This window comes from Pseudophryne corroboree, chromosome 10 (assembly GCF_028390025.1).
Source record: "Pseudophryne corroboree isolate aPseCor3 chromosome 10, aPseCor3.hap2, whole genome shotgun sequence".
NCBI classification, from domain to species: domain Eukaryota; kingdom Metazoa; phylum Chordata; class Amphibia; order Anura; family Myobatrachidae; genus Pseudophryne; species Pseudophryne corroboree.
In genome coordinates, this window is record NC_086453.1 from 174,922,151 (window position 1) to 174,945,760 (window position 23,610).

The window sequence follows — 23,610 nt, forward strand, 5'->3', positions numbered from 1 at the left end:
TCCGACCTCCTTTGTGCCCTATTGGCACAGTGGGATCTTGACGTTATGTTGAGGTTTCTTGTGTCTCACTGATTGGAACCTTTATTAATGGTTATGAAAGATTTTCTCTCTTGGTGAGTTGTCATGCTTTTCCCCTTTGGGCGACTGCGAGGCGGTTGTCGGAAGTAGCGGCTTTGTCTCACAAGAGCCCTGTGTGATCTTCCAAGTGGATAGAATTTTAGACGCGGATACTAGTTCTGCCAGAAAGGGTTTTCGGTGTTCTCGGAAAACCTGCCTTTTTTGATGCCTGTGTTAACTTCAGCATTGGCTGCTTCTAAGTCTCTCGATGTAGTCAGGGCTTTGAAGATTTATGTCGCAAATTGGGTTCCGTTTGGGGTTACAGAGGCTTTGGTTGTCCGGTATGCTCCCAGCGTGCTTGGGGCGCCTGCGTCTCTGCAGTTGCACGCTGGATCTGTGATACGATTCTGCGTGCTAGCTCTACGGCTGGATTGCAGTGGACAAAGTTGGGGGAGGCCCATTCTACTAGGGAGATGGGCTCCTATTGGGCGGATGCCCGAGGTGTCTCGGCGGGTTAACTTTCCGAACGGCTACTTGGTTGGGTTTCAAACACCTTTGCTAAGCTCTACAAGTTTGATACCCTGGCTGATGGGGACCTCATGTTTGCTCATTCGGTGCTGCAGAGTCGTCCGCACTCTCCCGCCTGTTCTGGAGCTTTGGTATAGACCCCATGGTCCTTTTGGAGTCCCCAGCATCCTCTAGGACGTAAGAGAAAATAGGATTTTAGTACCTACCGGTAAATCCTTTTCTCCTAGTCCGTAGAGGATGCCGGGCGCCCATCCCAGTGCGTGCTATGTCTGCAGTATTGGTTTTGGTGACACTTTGTGGTATTTCTTATTTTTCAGGCTGTTACTGATGTTGTTCATGCCTAGGCATGTGCTTTCTTATTAGTGGTTGGGTTGACACACGGGTTGTGTTACATATTCTCTCAGCATATGGCTGTATGGTTTTCATATCGTGGGCTGGTATTCTGTTGAAGGCCATGTCTTGCGGTATGTTCGTGGTGTGAGCTGTTTAACTTATAAATTCTTTCCTCGAAATGTCCATCTCTCCTGGGCACAGTTTTCTAGCTGAGGTCCGGAGGAGAAGCATAGAGGGAGGAGACAGTTCACACCCAGTTTAAGTCTTTATAGTGTGCCCAAGCTCCTGCGGAGCCGCTATTCCCCATGGTCCTTTCTGAGTGCCCAGCATCCACTACGGACTATGAGAAATAGAATTATCGGTAAGTAAATTCTTATTTTTTACATAGCTAATTGGAAAGCAAAAAACTTGTGGTCTGGCCGTGTTAAGTTGCATTCAGCCACCTTAAACCCTGAAATACGGGTTAATGCGGCTAATAGAATTCCTATGTAGTGGAAACATATGTTCATTCAGCTGTCAGCTCATGAGGAAATTGTGATCACTTACGCAGTTCCCAACTTTCACACTTTCCTATTCATGTTACCTTGTCTAAATTACTAACCTATGAGAAGGGTGCTTTATTTTAAGTCCATTCAGTCTGCCAAAGTGACGGGAAGCTGTTAAAATTCCACAAGTCAGGATCCTGACTATCTGTGAAATCTAGCCACCGGAATACCGGCGACACAGGTTATTCTCTCTCTGTGGGTATCCACGACACCCATAGAAGAATATAACCTGTGGCGAGTGCAGTGAGCCACTGTGCCCACAAGGGGTCTTCTAGCACCCGCCGCGCTGCTGGCATACTGGTGGCCGGGGTGTTGCTGTTGGTATAGTGACTGCCGGCATCCCAGCTGCCGGTAATTCATACTGAACCCCAGGTGACTGCAATAGGGAGGTAAGTGGGATGTTCAGGCTATGAGCATTTTGTAGCAATTCTCTATTTAGGCAATGTGGGTTCTAAATAACATCGGGGGACACTTCCAAAAAAGAGCTGCCCATAAAAACTGTAGAAACCAGATGCAGTCTTTCGCATTGTAACTGTCATACATATAAAATATAAATATATATATATATATATATTAGGATTTTAATACCTGCCGGTAAATCCTTTTTCTCCTAGTCCGTAGAGGATGCTGGGGACTCCAAAAGGACCATGGGTCATAGACTGGATCCGCAGGAGACATGGGCACACTATAAGACTTTGAATGGGTGTGAACTGGCTCCTCCCTTTATGCCCCTCCTCCAGACCTCAGTTATAGGAACTGTGCCCAGGGATACGGACATTTCGAGGAAAAGGATTTTTGTTAAACTAAGGGTGAGATACATACCAGCTCACACCACAACACACCGTACAACTGGATTACCAGGAATACCAGATAACAGTATGAACGAAAGACAGCACAAGCCGAATATAACCGATACACAACCTTCGTGTAACCGAAAACAACAACTAACAATACAACTGCAAGTAACAGTCAACACTGGGCTGGGCGCCCAGCATCCTCTACGGACTAGGAGAAAAGGATTTACCGGTAGGTATTAAAATCCTATTTTCTCTTACGTCCTAGAGAATGCTGGGGACTTCAAAAGGACCATGGGGTCTATACCAAATCTCCAGACCGGGCGGGAGAGTGCGGACGACTCTGCAGCACCGATTGAGCAAACATGAGGTCCTCATCAGCCAGGGTATCAAACTTGTAGAACTTAGCAAAAGTGTTTGAACCCGACCACGTAGCTGCTCGGCAAAGTTGAAGTGCCGAGACCCCTCGGGCAGCCGCCCAAGATGAGCCCACCTTCCTGGTAGAATTGGCCTTCACTGACTTCGGTAACGGCAATCCAGCCGTAGAATGAGCGTGCTGAATCGTATTACAAATCCAGTGTGCAATAGTCTGCTTGGAAGCAGGATTTCCAATCTTGTTGGAAGCATACAGGACAAACAGAGCCTCCGTTTTCCTAACAAGAGCCGTTCTGGCGACATAAATTTTCAAAGCTCTTACGACATCGAGAGATTTTGGCACCATCACGGCATCCGTAGCCACAGGCACCACAATAGGTTGATTTATGTGAAGCGAAGAAACTACCTTCGGCAGAAATTGTTGACGAGTCCTCAATTCCGCTCTATCCACATGGAAAATCAAATATGGACTCATGTGAGACAAAGCCGCCAATTCCAACACCCGTCTGGCGGACGCCAAGGCCAAAAGCATGACCACATTCCAAGTGAGAAATTTCAACTCAACCTTTCGCAAAAGTTAAAACCATTGAGACATAAGAAATTGTAACACCACGTCAAGATCCCACGGTGCCACGGGTGGCACAAACGGAGGATGGATATGCAGCACTCCCTTCACGAAAGTCTGAACCTCTGGAAGGGCGGCCAGTTCTTTGTGAAAGAAAATAGATAAAGCCGAAATCTGCACTTTGATGGAACCCAAATGGCCTGTCTGCCATTTCATCTTGGATGTCATCTCGCCATCTCAAACTCAACATTTCCAAAACAGAATTAATTATTTTCCCACCAGCTAAGGGTAGTTACCAACCTGATATTGCCATAACTGTTGACAATGCAACTATCCACCCTACCCCACAAGCTCGCTGCCTAGGTGTCATCCTTGACTCTGAACTGTCGTTTGTTCCACACATTTAATCTGTCTCTAAATCATGTTACATGCACCTCAAAAACATATCCAAAATACGCCCTTATCTTACACAAGACACTGCAAAAACTCTGATCCATGCACTCATCATCTCCCGCATTGATTATTGTAATAGTCTCCTTACTGGTCTTCCCAAACATAGGCTCTCACCACTTCAATCCATTTTAAATGCAGCTGCGAGGCTAATCTTCCTTGCCAGACGTTCTTCGTCTGCTGATCCGCTCTGTCAGTCCCTCCATTGGTTACCGGTATTCTACCGTGTCAAATATAAAATACTTTTACTTACATGCAAGGCTATTACCCAAACTGCACCATCATACATCTCCTCACTCATCTCAAAATATCTCCCTACCAGACCCCTCCGCTCTGCACAAGATCTGCGTCTCTCATCCAGATGTATTACCTGTTCCCACTCAAAATTACAGGACTTTACCCGAGCTTCACCCACTCTGTGGAATGCCCTTCCACGCACAATAAGACTCTCCACTAGTCTCCAAACCTTTAAACGTTCCCTGAAAACTCATCTCTTCAGACAAGCCTACCAAATTCCTGACCCACACACATAACCTTCAATGCTTCCCTATCCAGTTACATTCCCTCTGCACAGTCCCCATAACCTCACATTTTGTCTTCCAACATTGCTGGGTGATCATATCATACAACCCACTAAGAACCTAGCAATCTGGGGAAACATTATGTAACAGGTTGCATCTATCCTTGTGTATCAATACCTATTTCCCTATAGATTGTAAGCTTGCGAGCAGGGCCTTCCTACCGCTATGTCTGTCTTTGCCCTGTTTTGTTCTATAATTGTTGTTCTAATTGTAAAGCGCAACGGAATATGCTGCGCTATATAAGAAACTGCTAATAAATAAATAAATTTCAGGCCTGCGTCCACGCCTGCCTGCAAAAAATGGAGGAAACGACCCAGCTGAAACCCCTCCGCAGGAGCTTTCTTGGCTTCACACCACGACACACATTTTCTCCAAATACGGTGATAATGCTTCGCCGTGACCTCCTTTCTAGCCTTAAGGAGAGTTGGGATGACTTCCCCGGGAATACCCTTTCGAGCTAGGATTTGGCGTTCAACCTCCACGCCATCAAACGTAGCAGCGGTAAGTCTTGAAATATGCATGGCCCCTGCAGTAACAGGTCCTCTCTGAGAGGAAGCTGCCAAGGATCTTCGATGAGCAATTCCTGAAGATCCGGATACCAGGCCCTCCGTGGCCAATCTGAAATGACGAGTACTGCCGGAACCCTTGTTCATTTTATGATCCTCAACACTTTTGGAATGAGAAGAAGTGGAAGGAACACATATACCGACTGAAACACCCACGGAGTTACCAGGGCGTCCACTGCACTTGCTTGGGGGTCCCTTGACCTGGAACAATACCTCGGAAGCTTTTTGTTGAGGCGAGACGCTATCATGTTTATTTGAGGAATTCCCCAACGCCTTGTCACTTCTGCAAATACCTCTTGATGAAGAGCCCACTCTCCTGGATGGAGATTGTCTCTGCTGAGGAAGTCTGCTTACCAGTTGTCCACGCCCGGAAGGAAGACTGCTGAAAGAGCGCTCACGTGCTTTTCCGCCCAGCAAAGAACTCTTGTGGCCTCCGCCATCGCCGCTCTGCTCTTTGTTCCGCCCTGTCGGTTTACGTACGCCACCGCTGTTACGTTGTCCGACTAAATCAGGACAGGTAGACCTCGAAGAAGGTGTTCCACTTGCAGAAGGCCGTTGTAAATGGCTCTTAACTCCAGAACGTTTATGTGGAGACAAGTTTCCTGGCTTGACCATTTTCCCTGGAAATTTCTTCCTTGTATGACTGCTCCCCAGCCTCGGAGACTAGCATCCGTGGTCAACAGGACCCAATTCTGGATCGCGAACCTGCGTCCCTCTAGAAGATGAGAACTTTGCAGCCACCACAGGAGAGAGATTCTGGTCCTGGAAGATAGACTTATTTTCCGGTGCATGTGCAGGTGTGACCCGGACCATTTGTTAAGCAGGTCCCACTGAAACACCCGGGTATGAAACCTGCCAAACGGAATGGCTTCGTAAACCGCAACCATCTTCCCTAGCACTCGAGTGCATTGATGAATCGACACTCTTGCCAGTTTCAGAATCTCCTTAACCATGCATTGGATTTCCAGAGCTTTTTCCGCTGGAAGAAATACTCTCTGCAGTTCCGTGTCCAGGATCATGCCCAAGAAAGGCAGCCGAGTTGTCGGAATCAACTGAGACTTTGGCAAATTTAGGATCCAACCATGATGTCAGGGAGAGTTCCACATTTCTTAACTACTGCTCCTTTGATCTCGCCTTTATCAGGAGATCGTCCAAGTACGGGATAATTGTGACACCCTGCTTGCATAGGAGTACCATCATTTCCGCCATCACTTTGGTGAAGACCCTCGGGGCCATGGAAAGCCCAAATGGCAACGTCTGAAATTGGTAATGATAATCCTGCACCGCAAATCTCAGGAAAGCTTGATGTGGAGGATATATCTGGACGTGTAAGTAGGCATCTTTTTTGTCGACGGACGCCATAAAATCCCCCCCTTCTAGACTGGAGATCACTGCTCGAAGAGATTCCATCTTGAACTTGAAAGTTTTTAGATACAGATTGAGGGATTTTAGGTTCAGGATCGGTCTGACCGAGCCATCCGGCTTTGGCACGACAAAGAGGCTCGAATAAAACCCTTCTCCCCGTTGGGACGTGGGTACCGGGACAATGACACTCTGTTGACACAGCTTTTGTATCGCAACACTCACTACTTCCCTTTCTGGGATAGAAACTGGCAAGGCTGATTTGAAAAATCGGTAGGGGGGGCACCTGCTGAAACTCCAGTTTGTACCCTTGGGACACTATGTCTAACACCCAAGAATCCAGGCCCGAGTGAAACCAGACCTGACTGAAGAGTCGGAGACGCGCCCCCACCGGCACGGACTCTCGTAGTGGAGCCCCAGCGTCTTGCGGTGGACTTGGCAGAGGCCGGGGAGGACTTTTGGTCCTGGGAGCCTGACACAGCAGGTGACTTTTTTCCCTTCCTCTACCTTTTGAGGCAAGGAAGGACGAGCCTTTTCCTTTTTTGTATCTATTAGGCTGAAAGGACTGCATCTGATAATGGGGTGCCTTTTTCTGTTGTGCTGGAACATAAGGAAGAAAAGATGACTTACCCGCTGTAGCGGTAGACACCAGGTCAGCGAGGCCATCACCAAACAAGACACTACCTTTATATGGGAGAGCTTCCATAGCTTTCTTGGAGTCTGCATCAGCATTCTATTGATGAATCCACAGCGCTCTCCTGGCCTAGACTGCCATGGCATTGGCCCTTGATCCCAAGAGGCCAATATCCCTCACCGCATCCTTTAGGTAAGCTGCAGCGTCCCTGATATAACCGAGAGTCAAAAGAATGTTATCCCTATCCAGGGTATCCATGTCAGGTGCCAAATTATCAGCCCACTTAGCAATAGCACTACTCATCCAAGCCGACGCCACGGCAGGTCTGAGGAGTGCACCCGTAGTGACATAAATGGCCTTTAATGTCGTTTCCTGCTTACGATCCGTGGGGTCCTTGAGGGCAGCAGTGTCGGGAGACGGAAGCGCCACCTTCTTGGACAGCCGTGACAGAGCTTTGTCCACATTGGGAGATGACTCCCACTTTTCCCTGTCGTCAGAGGGGAAAGGATATGCCATAAAAATTCTCTTGGGAATCTGCCACCTTTTATCAGGCGATTCCCAGGCTTTTTCACAAAGAGCGTTCAGTTCATGAGAGGGGGGAAACATCACCTCAGGCTTCTTTCCCTTATACAAACAAACCCTTGTATTAGTCACAGCAGGTACTTCAGAAATATGTAAAACATCTTTAATAGCCACAATCATGTACTGAATACTCTTAACCAATTTTGGATGTAAACTGGCCTCACTATAGTCGACACTGGAGTCCGAGTCCGTGTCTGTATCCGTATCAGCTATTTGGGTAAATGAACGCTTTTGTGACCCTGAGGGGATTTGTACCTGGGACAAGGCGTCCTCCATGGATTTTCTCCACGTTTGTGTCTGAGAATCTGATTTATCCAGCCTTTTAGACAATAATGCCACATTTGCATTCAATGTACTCAACATATTCACCCAATCAGCAGTCGGCGGTGCCGACAGAGTCACTCCCAAATCCTTCTCTGCGCCCCCAGTAACTTCCTCCGGGGAGGAGCACTCGGCCTCAGACATGTCAAGACACCGTACCGACACGCACACACTCACACTGGCTATAGGGGACAGACCCACAGGGAAGCCTGTTAGAGGAACACAGAGGGAGTTTACCAGCTCACACCCCAGCGCCCATATAATACTGAGAAAGAATATATGGTGTCTGCGCTGTTATATTAGCACCAAATTACTGTGCCCCCCCCCCCCCCTGCCCATTTTGCCCCCTGTACTTGATCAGGAGAGTGGAGGTCCGGGCCAGCGTCTACGCAAGTCTGTGAAGAGAGAAAATGGCGCTGGTAAGCTATTAGGGCTAAGCCACGCCCCCTCCCGGCGCGCTGTAGTTGTAGTCCTGCTCGATTTTGAATATTTATACTGGCAGGGGCTTATATTTAGTGCCTAGGCACTTATAATATAACTTTTTTAGCCAGTCTGACCCTCAATAACATGCTGCCCAGGGCGCCCCCCATGCGCCCGGCACCCTGTAAGTGCCGTTGGAAGTATGTGTGGGAGCATGGCGCGCAGCGCGGCCGCTGCGCTGTACCTCGTTACTGAAGTCTTCTGCCGTCACTGAAGTCTTCTGTTCTTCTATATACTCACCCGGCTTCTTTCTTCTGGCTGCTGTGAGGGGGTTGACTGCGCGGCTCCGGGAACAATCAGCTAGGCGGACCAAGTGATCGAACCCTCTGGAGCTAATGGTGTCCAGTAGCTTAAGAAGCAGAGCCCTTAACTCTGAAGAAGTAGGTCTGATTTCTCTCCCCTCACTCCCACGAAGCAGGGAGCCTGTAGCCAGCAGGTCTCCCTGAAAATAAAAAACCTAACATAAAGTCTTTTCAGAGAAACTCAGTAGAGCTCCCCTAGTGTGTGTCCAGTCTCTCTGGGCACAGAATCTAACTGAGGTCTGGAGGAGGGGCATAGAGGGAGGAGCCAGTTCACACCCATTCAAAGTCTTATAGTGTGCCCATGTCTCCTGCGGATCCCGTCTATACCCCATGGTCCTTTTGGAGTCCCCAGCATCCTCTAGGACGCAAGAGAACTATATACATATACATATATATATATATATATATATATATATAATATATAATAAAATAAAGCATCTGGTCAATGTACTAGGATGCGCACAGGTGATCATGTACAATCCGTTCGTGCCAATAAGTAGGATATCTATCCACCATACTGTACATAAGCACTCCTCCAAAATTTGAGTGGCAACTAGTAACAAGTAGGACAAAAAATAATATAAAATAAATGAACGTAATCAGCGCCTATTAGTGCATAATATTCATATAAAGAAGAATGTGCACTGAGAAGATTTTAAGCCACTTAGCTTAATATTGTAGTCTTCGGTCATCCGACCTGCAGTGACTCATGGTGACATAAAACAAGAGACGAGTCAAAAAAAGAAAAAAATAGTCTGTATTGTTTTCAAACCTGCATATATTCTTTCATTTAACTGTGCTAGTGAGTGTTATTGTGCCGTATGATCTACCTCATGTATATCACACTCCACAAATTTTAAGCATAAACATTACAATTTTATTAAAAATAATAAAATTCCATGAAAAAAATAGCAGGTAACAAACGTAGAAGAACACAATATACAGTATAAAAGCTTATCTGTCCATCAATAAGAGGGTCCAGGGTAGTTTGCCAACACATTTTGTCTTCAAAAGTAAGACTTCTTCATGGGGATAATGAGAGCAGGGACAAGTATGGTGTATTTATACCCCTAACAATCAAAGATGGAAGAGACATGTGGTGCAAACAAGATGACATCACTTCCGGTCACACACTCCTTAAAAATAATGAATAACAATGCAAGAGACTAATATTAAAAATAAGAGAAGGTCAACAATGTTATATATCGTCTCAATATTTCTGAAATTCATAAAATAATCCGAAAAAATATACTAGAAAGTTCCGAAAGCACCAAAACCAAGATTGGAATGCATGTGGAAAGCAAATTTCATCATTTCCGGTCTAGGGCTGATGGGTATATTCACTTATAACAATTCTCTAAACAGGATAATCAAATAATCTAAACAGTCAATGCATAGAATATAAATGTTTTGAACAAAAGATTACTCATGTGCTTCCTTTGTATACGGTAAAGTGCTGAAACGCAAGTTGTATTTCCTCATTGGATGCTTGAAACGCACAGTTCCTGTTCAGTACTTACGGTCCGCGGCTTCAATATAGTTCTGGAATGCAAGCTATGCTTCCTGTGCGTGGGGACCTAGAACGCACCACTTCCACTGTATACTTCCGGTCCGCTGTGTTCCCCCCGGCTCTGGAACGCATTCATAATCACTTATGGAACGCACTTTGTGTTTTTCATCTTCCTCAGGAAATAGCTCTGTTGATATTGGCAAGAATGTAGATTATACATATTTGAGACATACTGGGGTATATTCAATTGAAGTGGAATTCCAGCGTGAATTTGTCAGTTTTTGGATTCTACACTATTCGACAGCCAAAACCCTCCACCCGGGACCATGAATTCGACATATTCAATTAAAAACGGATTCAACACTCCCTCTGTCGAAAAACGGAGCAATCACCGAATAGTGGGCGGCCTGGATTTGACTTCCCGCCGTTTGGAGTCCTATATAGGGCTTGTTTGCTGCGTGCTCAGCAGCCATTTTGTGAACCTGCAGAGTGGAATGAGGAGCTGCAGAATGATCAGTTTGGTTGTTTTTGCTGTGGTATCGTTTGTACACCCAGCAGACTTTAATCCAGGACGGACAGAAGACCTGTCACCCCGGAGGAGAGTAGTTTTTGGAGCGATTTCTACATTTGTAAGTAAGTACCACATGTGGTCTGGCGTTGCATGTAGGTGTTTGTGTAGTGTATGGGTGTTGTTCTGAGTGCTTGGCTACTGTTTTGGATGAGGTATGTAATGTTTGGGTGGTGGGGGGGTGCCATGAGGTGTACATGTGGTGCTGCTTTGGGGTGTTTGGGGTATGTATAGGTGTACAGGTGTGTGTGTATATAGTTCCTGTTTGTATTGCTGCATGTCCTGCTTGTATTGCTGCATGTATTTTTTTTATTTTTGTGTTTGGGGTAGTTTTTCATATTTTTTTTTATTTTTATTTGCTGAAAATGTGTTCTCTTGGTACCGTTCTTCAGTTTCACCGACAGGATTAGACAATGGGGTCAAGAGCTAAGATTTGTTGGGATAACCCGCATCGCCTATGGGAAAAAGAAAAATGCTGGGTAATATAAAAAAAAAAATTTTTTTTACCTAACAGCCAGCCACTCGGCATTTGTCCTGTCTCAAAATCCTCCAACAGCGATGACTGGCTTAGGATGAAGGAGTAGTGAGATGACCCTGGAAATCCCACAAAAAGATTAGTAAATCTCATATTTGCATCACAGACCGCCTGTATATTCATGGAATGGAAGCGTTTTCGGTTCTGAAAACATTCTTCCGAATTCTGTGGCGGCCTGATGTGCACGTGGGTACAGTCATTCGTGCCCAGAACATTGGGAAATTTGTGTTCGGTGAAAAAGGCTAATTGGATCTCGCGCCATCCTCTGACCGTATCTGGAAATCTGATGAACTGGGTCTTCAATTTGCGGAAAGCCCTAATGACCTGGGTTATACAGCGCGACAGTGTCGGCTGTGAAAAACCGCATGTTTGAGACAAAGTAGGCTGTAATGTGCCTGACGCCAAAAAATGTAACGTAGCCAGCAGTTTCTGGAAACCGCTGACTGCGCGATTGGTCCATGCCCAAGGATCCAGGTCGGCCTCCAACAGATCGTACAGCGAATATATTTCGCGAGCTGATAAGCGATAATTTTAAATCACCTCGAACTTGGAGAGATCCTCCAATTCACGCCTAGTGCGATACTGGCATGGACGTGCAAATGAAACACGCTCTACTGACTCACCCAATGCAGACATTTGCTGACCTTGATCCTGATCTTCATCAGCCTTTTCTTCCTCCATACTTGCAGCCAGCATGAACATCACAATCTGGTTAGAAAAAGGCTCCATTATATGTTGTAAAACGCAGGTATTGTCCTAAAAAAACGAATCCACAAGAGAGCTGACTGTAATGGCTCCTCTCCCTGAAGTCTCAAAAACGGGAGTGAGGAGAGAGGAGGGGCTTTGGAGAAGTGTATCCTGGGTAAAACTGTGGAATCATGGGCACATTTCCCTCAGCCGAATATATTAGTTTCTTCTGGTCTTCTTCCTTTCTCTGGATGTTTTTTCTAATTACTCACTCACTTCAGCTACCCACTTTCCCCACTTTTTTAATATAAACCAAAAGATTTATCTTTTTAGCTTACCTTTTTACACGCAAATTTCATCATTTCCGGTCTAGGGCTGATGGGAATATTCACTTATAACAATTCTCTAAACAGGATAATCAAATAATCTAAACAGTCAATGCATAGAATATAAATGTTCTGAACAAAAGATTACTCTTTTGAGCCGCTAATACAACCTTCTATCCCCAATACAATAGTAATGCACCTTACATTCCCAATGTAAGACCCTAATACCACTGAAAAATATATTTGTAGTTTATTTTTTAATTACCACTTTTACATAATAAAATATTTATATATTAGTGTACTTTATGTAAAGAGCCGCTAATACAACAGTAATGCACCTTCTATCCCCAATACAATAGTAATGCACCTTATATTCCCAATGTAAGACCCTAATACCACTGAAAAATATATTTGTAGTTTATTTTTTAATTACCACTTTTTGAAAAACTTTGAACAGGAGGATATGTTAACTACAAACAGTATGTCTCAAAGATGAATCTTCATTCTTGCTGATATCTACAGAGCTATTTCCTGCGGAAGATGAAAACACACAGTGTGTTCCATAAGTGATTATGAAGTGCATTTCATTGCCGGAGAGAAGATAGCTGACCGGAAGTACTCAGTGGAAGTGGTGCGTTCCAGGTCCTCACACACAGGAAGCACAGCTTGCGTTCCAGAGCCGGGAAGAAGACAGCGGACCAGAAGTATACAGCGGAAGTGGTGCGTTCTAGGTCCCCACGCACAGGAAGCACAGCTTGTGTTCTAGAACTATAGTGAAGCCGTGGACCGGAAGTACTGAACAGGAACTGTGCGTTTCAAGCATCCAATGAGGAAATACAGCTTGCGTTTTAGCGCTTTACCGTATACAAAGGAAGCACCTTGAGTAATCTTTTGTTCAGAACATTTATATTCTATGCATTGACTGTTTAGATTATTTGATTATCCTGTTTAGAGAATTGTTATAAGTGAATATTCCCATCAGCCCTAGACCGGAAATGATGACATTTGCGTTCCACATGCATTCCAATCTTGGTTTTGGTGCTTTCGGAACTTTCTAGTATATTTTTTCGGATTATTTTATGAATTTCAGAAATATTGAGAAGATGTATAACATTGTTGACCTGCTCTTATTTTTAATATTAGTCTCGTGCATTGTTATTCATTATTTTTAAGGAGTGTGTGACAGGAAGTGATGTCATCTTGTTTGCGCCACATGTCTTTTCCATCTTTGATTGTTAGGTATAAATACACCATACTTGTCCCTGCTCTCATTATCCCCATGAAGAAGTCTTACTTTTGAAGACAAAATGTGTTAGGAAACTACCCTGGACCCTCTTATTGATGGACAGATACGCTTTTATACTGTATATTGTGTTCTTCTACGTTTGTTACCTGCTATTTTTTCATGGAATTTTATTATTTTTAATAAAATTGTAATGTTTATGCTTAAAATTTGTGGAGTGTGATATATATGAGGTACATCATACATACCTCCCAACTGTCACGATTTTGGCAGGACAGTCCTTTTTTTTACGGTCTGTCCTGCTGTCCCACCCGTGGGTCGCAGTGTCCCGCGGTTGGGGGGGGGAGCAGTTGGGAGATCCCCCCCCTGTCACTCGCTGCTCTGAGCAGAGCTGCAGTGAATAGATGCTGTGCGCATGCGCACAGCGTCTACTCCAGGCAGAGAGGGACAGGGGGCATGACCAGCAGCTTTATGAGCGCTGTTCATGCCCCCATAATGACGAAAATGGGGACGTGGCTTGCAAGCGCGGCACTTGCCGTGAGGCCACGCTCCCTGTCCAACAGGCCACACCCCCTAATTTCGGGCATGCACCGTCATCGCTCGACAGTGTCCCTCCTTCTTCAGCTGCAAAGTTGGGAGGTATGCATCATTCAGCCCAATAACTCTCCCACTAGCACAGTTAAATTAATGAATATATGAAAGGTTAAAAACGGTGCACACTATTTTTTTTCTATTTTTGCCTTTTCTCTTGTTTTATGTCATCATGAGTCACTGCAGGTCGTATGACCGAAGACTACAACATTTAAGCTAAGTGGCTTAAAATCTTCCCAGTGCACATTCTTCTTTATATGAATATTATTCACTAATAGGCGCTGGTTACTTTTTAGTTGACATTTTATAGGGCCTTACACGTAAAAATGGTAAGCAGGAGTTAACTTCACCTTTGACCTGTATTTTATTTTTTTCGACAGGTTGAGAGCTATGTGGCTCACATCAGGAGTCTCACTGAGGAGAGGGAGGCGCTCACTACAGATTTTGAAAAGGAAAATATACAGCTCAGAATTGAACTTGAGAAGCTGCGACTTCAACAAGGTATATTGAACTTATTTGATAATCAAATTATTCTGTTATTTTCAAACGTTGATTGATTATCGTTCATGTATATACATTGACTGGACCTGAATGATAATTGGTTAGTGTACGTCCAGCTTTATACATTATTTCCTCTTGTGTTTTGTACAGTACTGGTTCAAACGATGATGACACATGGTTAACAAGTGCTTGTATTTGCATTTGGGAAGGTCAGTGGAGGTCACTCGGTTGATCTGATCTTAAAGTTTGCATTGAACTTCATACATGGAGCAGGCTGCATCCAAAGGCCTTAACGCAAATGTGCAAACGTAACAATGGGCTCCTAGTGTCACCCCTGCATCATACTAGTGCTAAAGCTGATTGCTGCTTCTGCAGCGCTAAGGTTATTTGTTACACAGAGCATCAGTATTGTTGAAGCCATGTAAAACTAAAATTAGGCTCTGGGTGCCTGCTAAATTCAATTTCTCTGACGTCCTAGTGGATGCTGGGAACTCCGTAAGGACCATGGGGAATAGACGGGCTCCGCAGGAGACTGGGCACTCTTAAAAGAAAGATTAGGTACTATATCTGGTGTGCACTGGCTCCTCCCTCTATGCCCCTCCTCCAGACCTCAGTTAGAATCTGTGCTCGGCCAGAGCTGGATGCACCTAGTGGGCTCTCCTGAGCTCACTAGAAAAGAAAGTATTTGTTAGGTTTTTTATTTTCAGTGAGATCTGCTGGCAACAGACTCACTGCTACGAGGGACTGAGGGGAGAGAAGCAAACCTACCTGCTTGCAGCTAGCTTGTGCTTCTAAGGCTACTGGACACCATTAGCTCCAGAGGGATCGAACACAGGGCCCGACCTCGATCGTTCGTTCCCGGAGCCGCGCCGCCGTCCCCCTTGCAGAGCCAGAAGATAAAGATGAAAAACGGCGGCTGAAGACTCCTGTCTTCATTAAGGTAGCGCACAGCACTGCAGCTCTGCGCCATTGCTCCCATAGCACACCACACACTCCGGTCACTGTTGGGTGCAGGGCGCTGGGGGGGGGGGGGTGCCCTGGGCAGCAATTAGTTTACCTTTTTGGCACAAATAGCACATAATACACTGTATATGTGCAAAAACCCCCGCCATTAACATTATAAAAAGCGAGAGAAGCCCGCCGCTGAGGGGGCGGGGCTATCTTCCTCAGCACAGCCAGCGCCATTTTCTCTTCACTGCTCCGCTGGAAGGACGCTCCCCAGGCTCTCCCCTGCAGTATCCAGTACAACAAGGGTAAAAAAGAGAGGGGGGGGGGCACATAAATTTAGGCGCAATTTGTGTTAATAAGCAGCTATTGGGAAAAATCACTCAGTATAGTGAAAATCCCTGTGTTATATAGCGCTGTGGTGTGTGCTGGCATACTCTCTCTCTCTGTCTCCCCAAAGGACTTTGTGGGGTCCTGTCCTCAGTCAGAGCATTCCCTGTGTGTGTGCGGTGTGTCGGTACGGCTGTGTCGACATGTTTGATGAGGAGGGCTACGTGGAGGCGGAGCAGGAGCCGATAAGTGTGATGTCGCCCCCTACGGGGCCGACACCGGAGTGGATGGATATGTGGAAGGTATTAACCGACAGTGTCAACTCTTAACATAAAAGGTTCGATGACGTAACAGCCTTGGGACAGCCGGCATCTCAGCCCGCGCCTGCCCAGGCGTCTCAGAGGCCATCAGGGGCTCGAAAACGCCCGCTAGCTCAGATGGCAGACACAGATGTCGACACGGAGTCTGACTCCAGTGTAGACGAGGATGAGACAAATGTACAGTCCACAAGGGCCATCCGATGCATGATTACGGCAATGAAAAATATGTTGCACATTTCTGACATTAACCCGGTTACCACTAAAAAGGGTATTATGTTTGGGGAGAAAAAGCAGCCAGTGACTTTTCCCCCATCTGATGAATTAAATGAATTGTGTGAAGAAGCGTGGTGTTCCCCTGATAAGAAACTAGTGATTTCTAAGAGGTTACTGATGGCGTACCCTTTCCCGCCAACGGATAGGTTACGCTGGGAGACATCCCCTAGGGTGGACAAGGCGCTCACACGATTATCTAAAAGGGTGGCACTGCCGTCTCAGGATACGGTCGCCCTAAAGGAGCCTGCAGATAGAAAGCAGGAGGCTATCCTGAAGTCTGTATATACACACTCAGGTACTTTACTGAGACCTGCTATTGCTTCAGCATGGATGTGTAGTGCTGCAGCAGCATGGTCTGATACCCTGTCAGACAACATTGATACCCTCGACAGGGATGCTATTTTGCTAACCATAGAGCATATAAAGGACGTTGTCTTGTATATGTGGGATGCACAGAGGGACATTTGCCGGCTGGCATCTAGAATTAATGCAATGTCCATTTCTGCCAGGAGAGTATTATGGACTCTGCAGTGGACAGGTGATGCTGATTCTAAAAGGCACATGGAGGTTTTGCCTTATAAGGGTGAGGAATTGTTTGGGGACGGTCTCTCGGACCTTGTATCCACAGCAACAGCTGGGAAGTCGACTTTTTTACCTCAGGTTCCCTCACAGCCTAAGAAAGCACCGTATTACCAAGTACAGTCCTTTCGGCCTCAGAAAGGCAAGCGGGTCAGAGACAGGGACGGGGTTACTATTCCACAATGTTTGTGGTACCGAAACCAGACGGTTCGGTGAGACCCATTCTAAATTTAAAATCCTTGAACACTTATGTAAGGAAGTTCAAGTTCAAAATGGAATCGCTCAGGGCGGTTATTGCAAGCCTGGAAGAGGGGGATTTTATGGTGTCGCTGGACATCAAGGACGCTTCTCTGCATGTCCCCATTTACCCACCTAACCAGGAGTACCTCAGGTTTGTGGTACAGGACTGTCATTACCAGTTCCAGACGTTGCCGTTTGGTCTGTCCACGGCACTGAGGGTATTTACCAAGGTAATGGCCGAAATGATGATACTCCTTCGGAAGAAGGGAGTTATAATTATCCCGTACTTGGACGATCTCCTTATAAAGGCGAGGTCCAGGGAGCAGTTGTTAGTCAACGTAGCACTATCTCGGGAAGTGCTGCAACAGCACGGCTGGATCCTGAATATCCCAAAGTCGCAGCTGATTCCTGCGACGCGTCTGCTGTTCTTGGGCATGATTCTGGACACAGAACAGAAGAAGGTGTTTCTCCCGGTGGAGAAGGCCCAGGAATTGTCATCTCTGGTCAGGGACCTCCTGAAACCAAAACAGGTGTCGGTGCATCACTGCACGCGAGTCCTGGGAAAGATGGTAACTTCTTACGAAGCAATTCCCTTCGGCAGGTTCCATGCAAGGATCTTTCAGTGGGATCTGTTAGACAAGTGGTCCGGATCGCATCTTCAGATGCATCGGCTGATCACCCTGTCCCCGAGGGCCAGGGTGTCTCTGCTGTGGTGGCTGCAGAGTGCTCATCTTCTCGAGGGCCGCAGATTCGGCATACAGGGCTGGGTCCTGGTGACCACGGATGCAAGCCTCCGAGGTTGGGGGGCAGTCACTCAGGGAAGGAACTTCCAAGGACAGTGGTCAAGTCAGGAGACTTCCCTTCACATAAATATTCTGGAACTAAGGGCCATTTACAACACCCTGAGTCAAGCAGAACCCCTGCTTCAAAACCAACCGGTGCTGATTCAGTCAGACAACATCACGGCGGTCGCCCATGTAAACCGACAGGGCGGCACAAGAAGCAGGATGGCGATGGCAGAAGCCACAAGGATTCTTCAATGGGCACGACCTCCACCCGGGAGAGTGGGGACTTCATCCAGAAGTCTTCACGCTGATTGTAAATCGTTGGGAACGGCCACAGGTAGACATGATGGCGTCCCGCCTCAACAAAAAGCTAAAAAAATATTGCGCCAGGTCAAGAGACCCTCAGGCGATAGCTGTGGACGCACTAGTGACACCGTGGGTGTACCAGTCGGTTTATGTGTTCCCTCCTCTTCCTCTCATACCCAAGGTACTGAGGATTGTAAGAAAGAGAGGAGTAAGAACTATACTCATCGTTCCGGATTGGCCAAGAAGAACTTGGTACCCAGAACTACAAGAAATGATCTCAGAGGACCCATGGCCTCTGCCTCTCAGGCAGGACCTGTTACAGCAGGGGCCCTGTCTGTTCCAAGACTTACCGCGTCTGCGTTTGACGGCATGGCGGTTGAACGCCGGATCTTAACGGAAAAGGGCATTCCAGATGAAGTGATTCCTACGCTGATAAAGGCTAGGAAAGACGTGACAGCACAACATTATCACAGCATATGGCGAAAATATGTTGCTTGGTGTGAGGCCAGGAAGGCCCCTACAGAGGAATTCCAGCTGGGTCGATTCCTGCACTTCCTACAGTCAGGAGTGACTATGGGCCTAAAATTAGGACCCATAAAGGTCCAGATTTTGGCCCTATCTATTTTCTTTCAAAAAGAACTGGCTTCACTGCCTGAAGTTCAGACGTTTGTTAAGGGAGTGCTGCATATTCAGCCCCCTTTTGTGCCTCCAGTGGCACCTTGGGATCTTAACGTTGTGTTGGATTTCCTGAAATCCCACTGGTTTGAGCCACTTAAGACCGTGGAGCTAAAATATCTCACGTGGAAAGTGGTCATGCTATTGGCCTTAGCTTCGGCTAGGCGTGTGTCAGAATTGGCGGCTTTGTCGTGTAAAAGTCCTTATCTGATCTTCCATATGGACAGGGCAGAATTGACGACTCGTCCCCAATTTCTCCCTAAGGTGGTATCAGCATTTCATTTGAACCAACCTATTGTGGTGCCTGCGGCTACTAGGGACTTGGAGGACTCCAAGTAACTAGATGTAGTCAGGGCTTTGAAAATCTATGTTTCCAGGACGGCTGGAGTCAGGAAAACTGACTCGCTGTTTATCCTGCATGCGCCCAACAAGCTGGGTTCTCCTGCTTCAAAGCAAACTATTGCGCGCTGGATCTGTAATACGATTCAGCAAGCTCATTCTGCGGCAGGATTGCCGCATCCTAAATCAGTAAAAGCCCATTCCACAAGGAAGGGTGGGCTCTTCTTGGGCGGCTGCCCGAGGGGTCTCGGCTTTACAGCTTTGCCGAGCTGCTACTTGGTCGAGTTCAAACACATTTGCTAAGTTCTACAAGTTTGATACCCTGGCTGAGGAGGACCTTGCCTTTGCTCATTCGGTGCTGCAGAGTCATCCGCGCACTCCCGCCCGTTTGGGAGCTTTGGTATAATCCCCATGGTCCTTACGGAGTTCCCAGCATCCACTAGGACGTCAGAGAAAATAAGAATTTACTCACCGGTAATTCTATTTCTCGTAGTCCGTAGTGGATGCTGGGCGCCCGTCCCAAGTGCGGACTCTCTGCAATACATGTATATAGTTATTGCTTAACTAAAGGGTTATTGTTATGAGCCATCTGTTACTGAGGCTCAGTTGTTCATACTGTTAACTGGGTATGGTTATCACGAGTTGTACAGTGTGATTGGTGTGGCTGGTATGAGTCTTACCCTGGATTCCAAATCCTTTCCTAGTAATGTCAGCTCTTCCGGGCACAGTTTCCCTAACTGAGGTCTGGAGGAGGGGCATAGAGGGAGGAGCCAGTGCACACCAGATATAGTACCTAATCTTTCTTTTAAGAGTGCCCAGTCTCCTGCGGAGCCCGTCTATTCCCCATGGTCCTTACGGAGTTCCCAGCATCCACTACGGACTACGAGAAATAGAATTACCGGTGAGTAAATTCTTATTTTCTTGTGAATAAAATCTGAACATTTTTAACAGATGGGGCAGATTCAATTAGCTGCAGTATTTACTGTGCAGCTAAAGCTTTGGGTTAAATGGCAGAGCTATTAATTTATTATGCAAGTTCCCCACAATAAGCCCACACAATTTTCCTTGCCGCTCCTGAGGCTGTGGGGAACAATCCATGTTACTGTAATTGCGCCCTCAGTGGCTAACTGTATGGGGCAGTGAAATCTATATAAATAGCCTAGCAAGTAATTGAATTTGCCTCTTACTATAGCCAGGGCTGGTGCAAGGACTCTCTGCACCCTAGGCAAAGATTCAGCCTAGCGCCCCTAACCTGCAAACCCCACCACCACCAACTCTCAGAGGAGAGATGCAGATGGCCACTAAGTGGGCTGGCATGAATTGCATCATTATACATACTGTATACAGAGAAAAGGGACAACATTCTTAAGGACTTTTAAAGTGATAAATATATTGTTAACGGTCACATAATTTTATGACTTTGTTAACAGTATAGTTTTACTGTAAAAGTCCTTGAGTACCGTCTATTCTTTATATACTGTATAATACTGTATATGGGGTCTTGTAGGGATATTTAATTGGGGTTGTGTATGGGATGCCGCAGGTCAGAATACCGACAGCGGCATCCCGGCTGCCATAATATGCACATTTTGAATTAAATTAATTAACTTTACCCCTTATCCTTATCCTAAACCTCCCCGCAGCCTAACGCTAACCCTTCCCAGCAGGGCCGGATTAAGCCTTGGGGGTGCCTGGGGCACTTAAGACTAGGGGGCCCCCAGTGGAAGGCAAGAAAATGTATTTTAGATTGTGCATACCCCCCCCAACACGACCACTTCCAGGAGGGACAAAATGCTCTCTATCTGGTCTTTCCTCTTAATATATGATTGGTGTCACCTGTGTTGAACTATTTAATAGATAAGAAACATACCCTCCAACATGACCCGCCCCACTAGGTACAAAATGCTCTGTTTCTGGACTTCCCTCTTAATTTATTATTGCCATCACCTGTGAAGAAACATCTTTCTTATCATTTAACTAGTTCAACACAGGTGATGGAAATCATAAATTAACAGGGACGTCCAGGAACAGAGCATTTTGTACCTAGTGGGGCGGGTCACGTTGGAGGGTCTGAAGAAAGGTATTTCAGCACAGGTGATTGCAGTCATAACTTAAGACAGCATGTTATCCCTCCAGGAGTGGGTCATGTTAGGATGTATGGATTGTGTATATTAAATGTAACCCAATGGGGTAGATTAGATTTAAACTAATAGTTTAAAAATGCCTGGTTACTCTTTATAGCTCCACCTAATTGAATGACAAATATTTTATAAAATGTTCTTATAGTGGCACAAAAACATCTTAAACAACCTTAGAATACACATAGAAAAAAATCTATATCATGTCACATGCAAGAATAGCAGCAGCAGCCTTTGTACTACTTACACACTGGTACAGGACTCAAGAGGACTCTGTATGTGTGTGTCTCTCTCTAGACCCTCATTAGATAACAGATTATACAGGACTCAGACACCCAGTTGGGAAGGAGGAGAAGCTAGGATCCCTGTGTCACTTACAGCTCTCTCCACCATCCTATCTCTCCTCTGGTCGGAAAGCTCAATTGGTAGCTCACAAAAGCTGACACTCTGCTTGCAATGCAGACTGCCCTGCTCGCATTCTGGCTGTCTGGTTCTGCTACTACATGAGAGGGAAAGCTAGCGATGTTGGTGTGCTCTGGCCGGGTGGTCCCCTAACAAAGGGGGTGGGGCGGGGTACAGTATGCCCTGTGACCCCCCTTAATCTGGCTATGCTTCCTTGCATACAAACATTCAGGATCTCGGCTGTCGGGATTCCGGCGTCATATATTGTATGCTCCTTACTGTGTCCCATGCCTTCATCTGAAAGTTCATTACTGACCCGCATACAGAGACATCCTTCATTTTTTTGCTAGAGTAATTCAGTGGTGCCCTCCAGTGGCCAGCGCCCCTAGGCAGCTGCCTAAAGCTGCCTAATGGTAGAGCCGGCCCTCACTATAGCATACATGCCAACTCAACTCTCCAGCTCAGAAGATTTAGTATACATAGGTTAGGCCAGTTATTATAAATTTCAGCCTACTGTGCTAATGTATTATTATTTGTATTAGCCTCTTCAGCTTGCTACTTAATGACTATTGCTTCACATGTGGTTTGCCAAATTTGTCCTGGTCATCTGGCGGGTCCCGGCTGATAGCATATTTAATTAGCAAAAAAAGATTGATCCCAATAATTTATTTTATTTTGGCTGTCAATCCCTTCCCATTGCCCATTTTGGATTTCCTTTTTGTTTTTGTATTTTAGTTAAAGGGTCTCCACTGCATCATCACAGTGGGGGCAGTCATGTTGTGGTCATTACCAAAATGTATGATACTGCCCATCACTTCAGTAGGGACTTCCCATGAAAAGATTATACTTTGAGTTATGTCATTTTAGAATCCCAGCTGAAGGAAGTTGAAGAGATGCTGGACCAGGAAGGCTTAAATGAGATTGCCAGCAGCAGTCCCAGTGAGCAGGTTGCCTATCTGCTAGTGGAAAGAGCCACACTTCTAGAGAAGCTGGAGGCTCTAGAACAAAAGACGTACTCTCACTCGGAGAGTGATCTAAAAAGACAGGTATGTCAATGATTCATTATTTAATTGCTTGCATAGCTGAAAATGCTATATATGTTGGTGTCATTTTGTAAAGTGTATTTGGGCAGTTCCATGAAAATATGGACATAGAGCCTAAAACATAAAATTCAACACAGGTACAAGATGTTGGCATTATTAATCAGTTGAATTGCTCTATTTTGTTAATTGAGGCAAGCAATTTTTGATTTGTGATCTAGTACTTCATATTAGGGCTCTTTAAACTGTTAAGCTTTCATTCATTTCCATCTAACGCACTGAAAATGTAGGTGTTTTTTTAAAGTATCACAAAATTGTGGAAATCCAATTGGGCACGGGTTAAAAAACCTTGTGTACCTAGCACCCAATTTTGGATTAACACAGGAAGTGATCGCGCTGAGCCGAAAAAAAAAAAAAGTAGGTCCCAGGGAACCCTCACTTTTAAAAATTGGGGTCCTACCTGTCCTTTTCTGGGTCCCATCAGAATGAAGGGTCTTATTAATCGTATTAATGGTTCAAATATGAAAACACAGACTTGATTTGGACACTACAAAAGTGTTGCAAGGGGGAGGACCGGGGTGACAATGTTGCTGGGCTGTGTAGCATACAGGACACTGCACGAGAGCTGTAACTAGACATTTTGGTGCCCTTGTGGCAGAAAGTGAATTGGTGCTCCCCCTCCCCCTCCCATATTCCAAAGTAAAGACAGTGCGTGCCGAAGGTGTGCATAAAAAATGTAGGGGTCTGGTTTATGGTGAAGGGGCTTGGCCACATAATAGTGCCAATTCACATTATACCACAC

At 45.9% G+C, this 23,610-nt stretch overlaps 1 protein-coding gene across 6 annotated transcripts in view; it reads left to right on the plus strand.

Annotated features, from left to right (window-relative positions):
- Window positions 1-23,610, plus strand: part of CCDC30 (coiled-coil domain containing 30) — a 687,183-nt gene that overhangs the window by 114,363 nt on the left and 549,210 nt on the right. For all 6 annotated transcript variants that reach the window (XR_010188622.1, XM_063942948.1, XM_063942949.1 and 3 more), the window contains 2 exons: window positions 14,316-14,436; window positions 22,636-22,814. Coding sequence is in view for 5 of the 6 variants with exons in the window: in XM_063942948.1 (XP_063799018.1) it covers window positions 14,316-14,436; window positions 22,636-22,814 (300 nt within the window). In the remaining variant the exon portion in view is untranslated. The remainder of the gene's footprint in view (window positions 1-14,315; window positions 14,437-22,635; window positions 22,815-23,610) is intronic.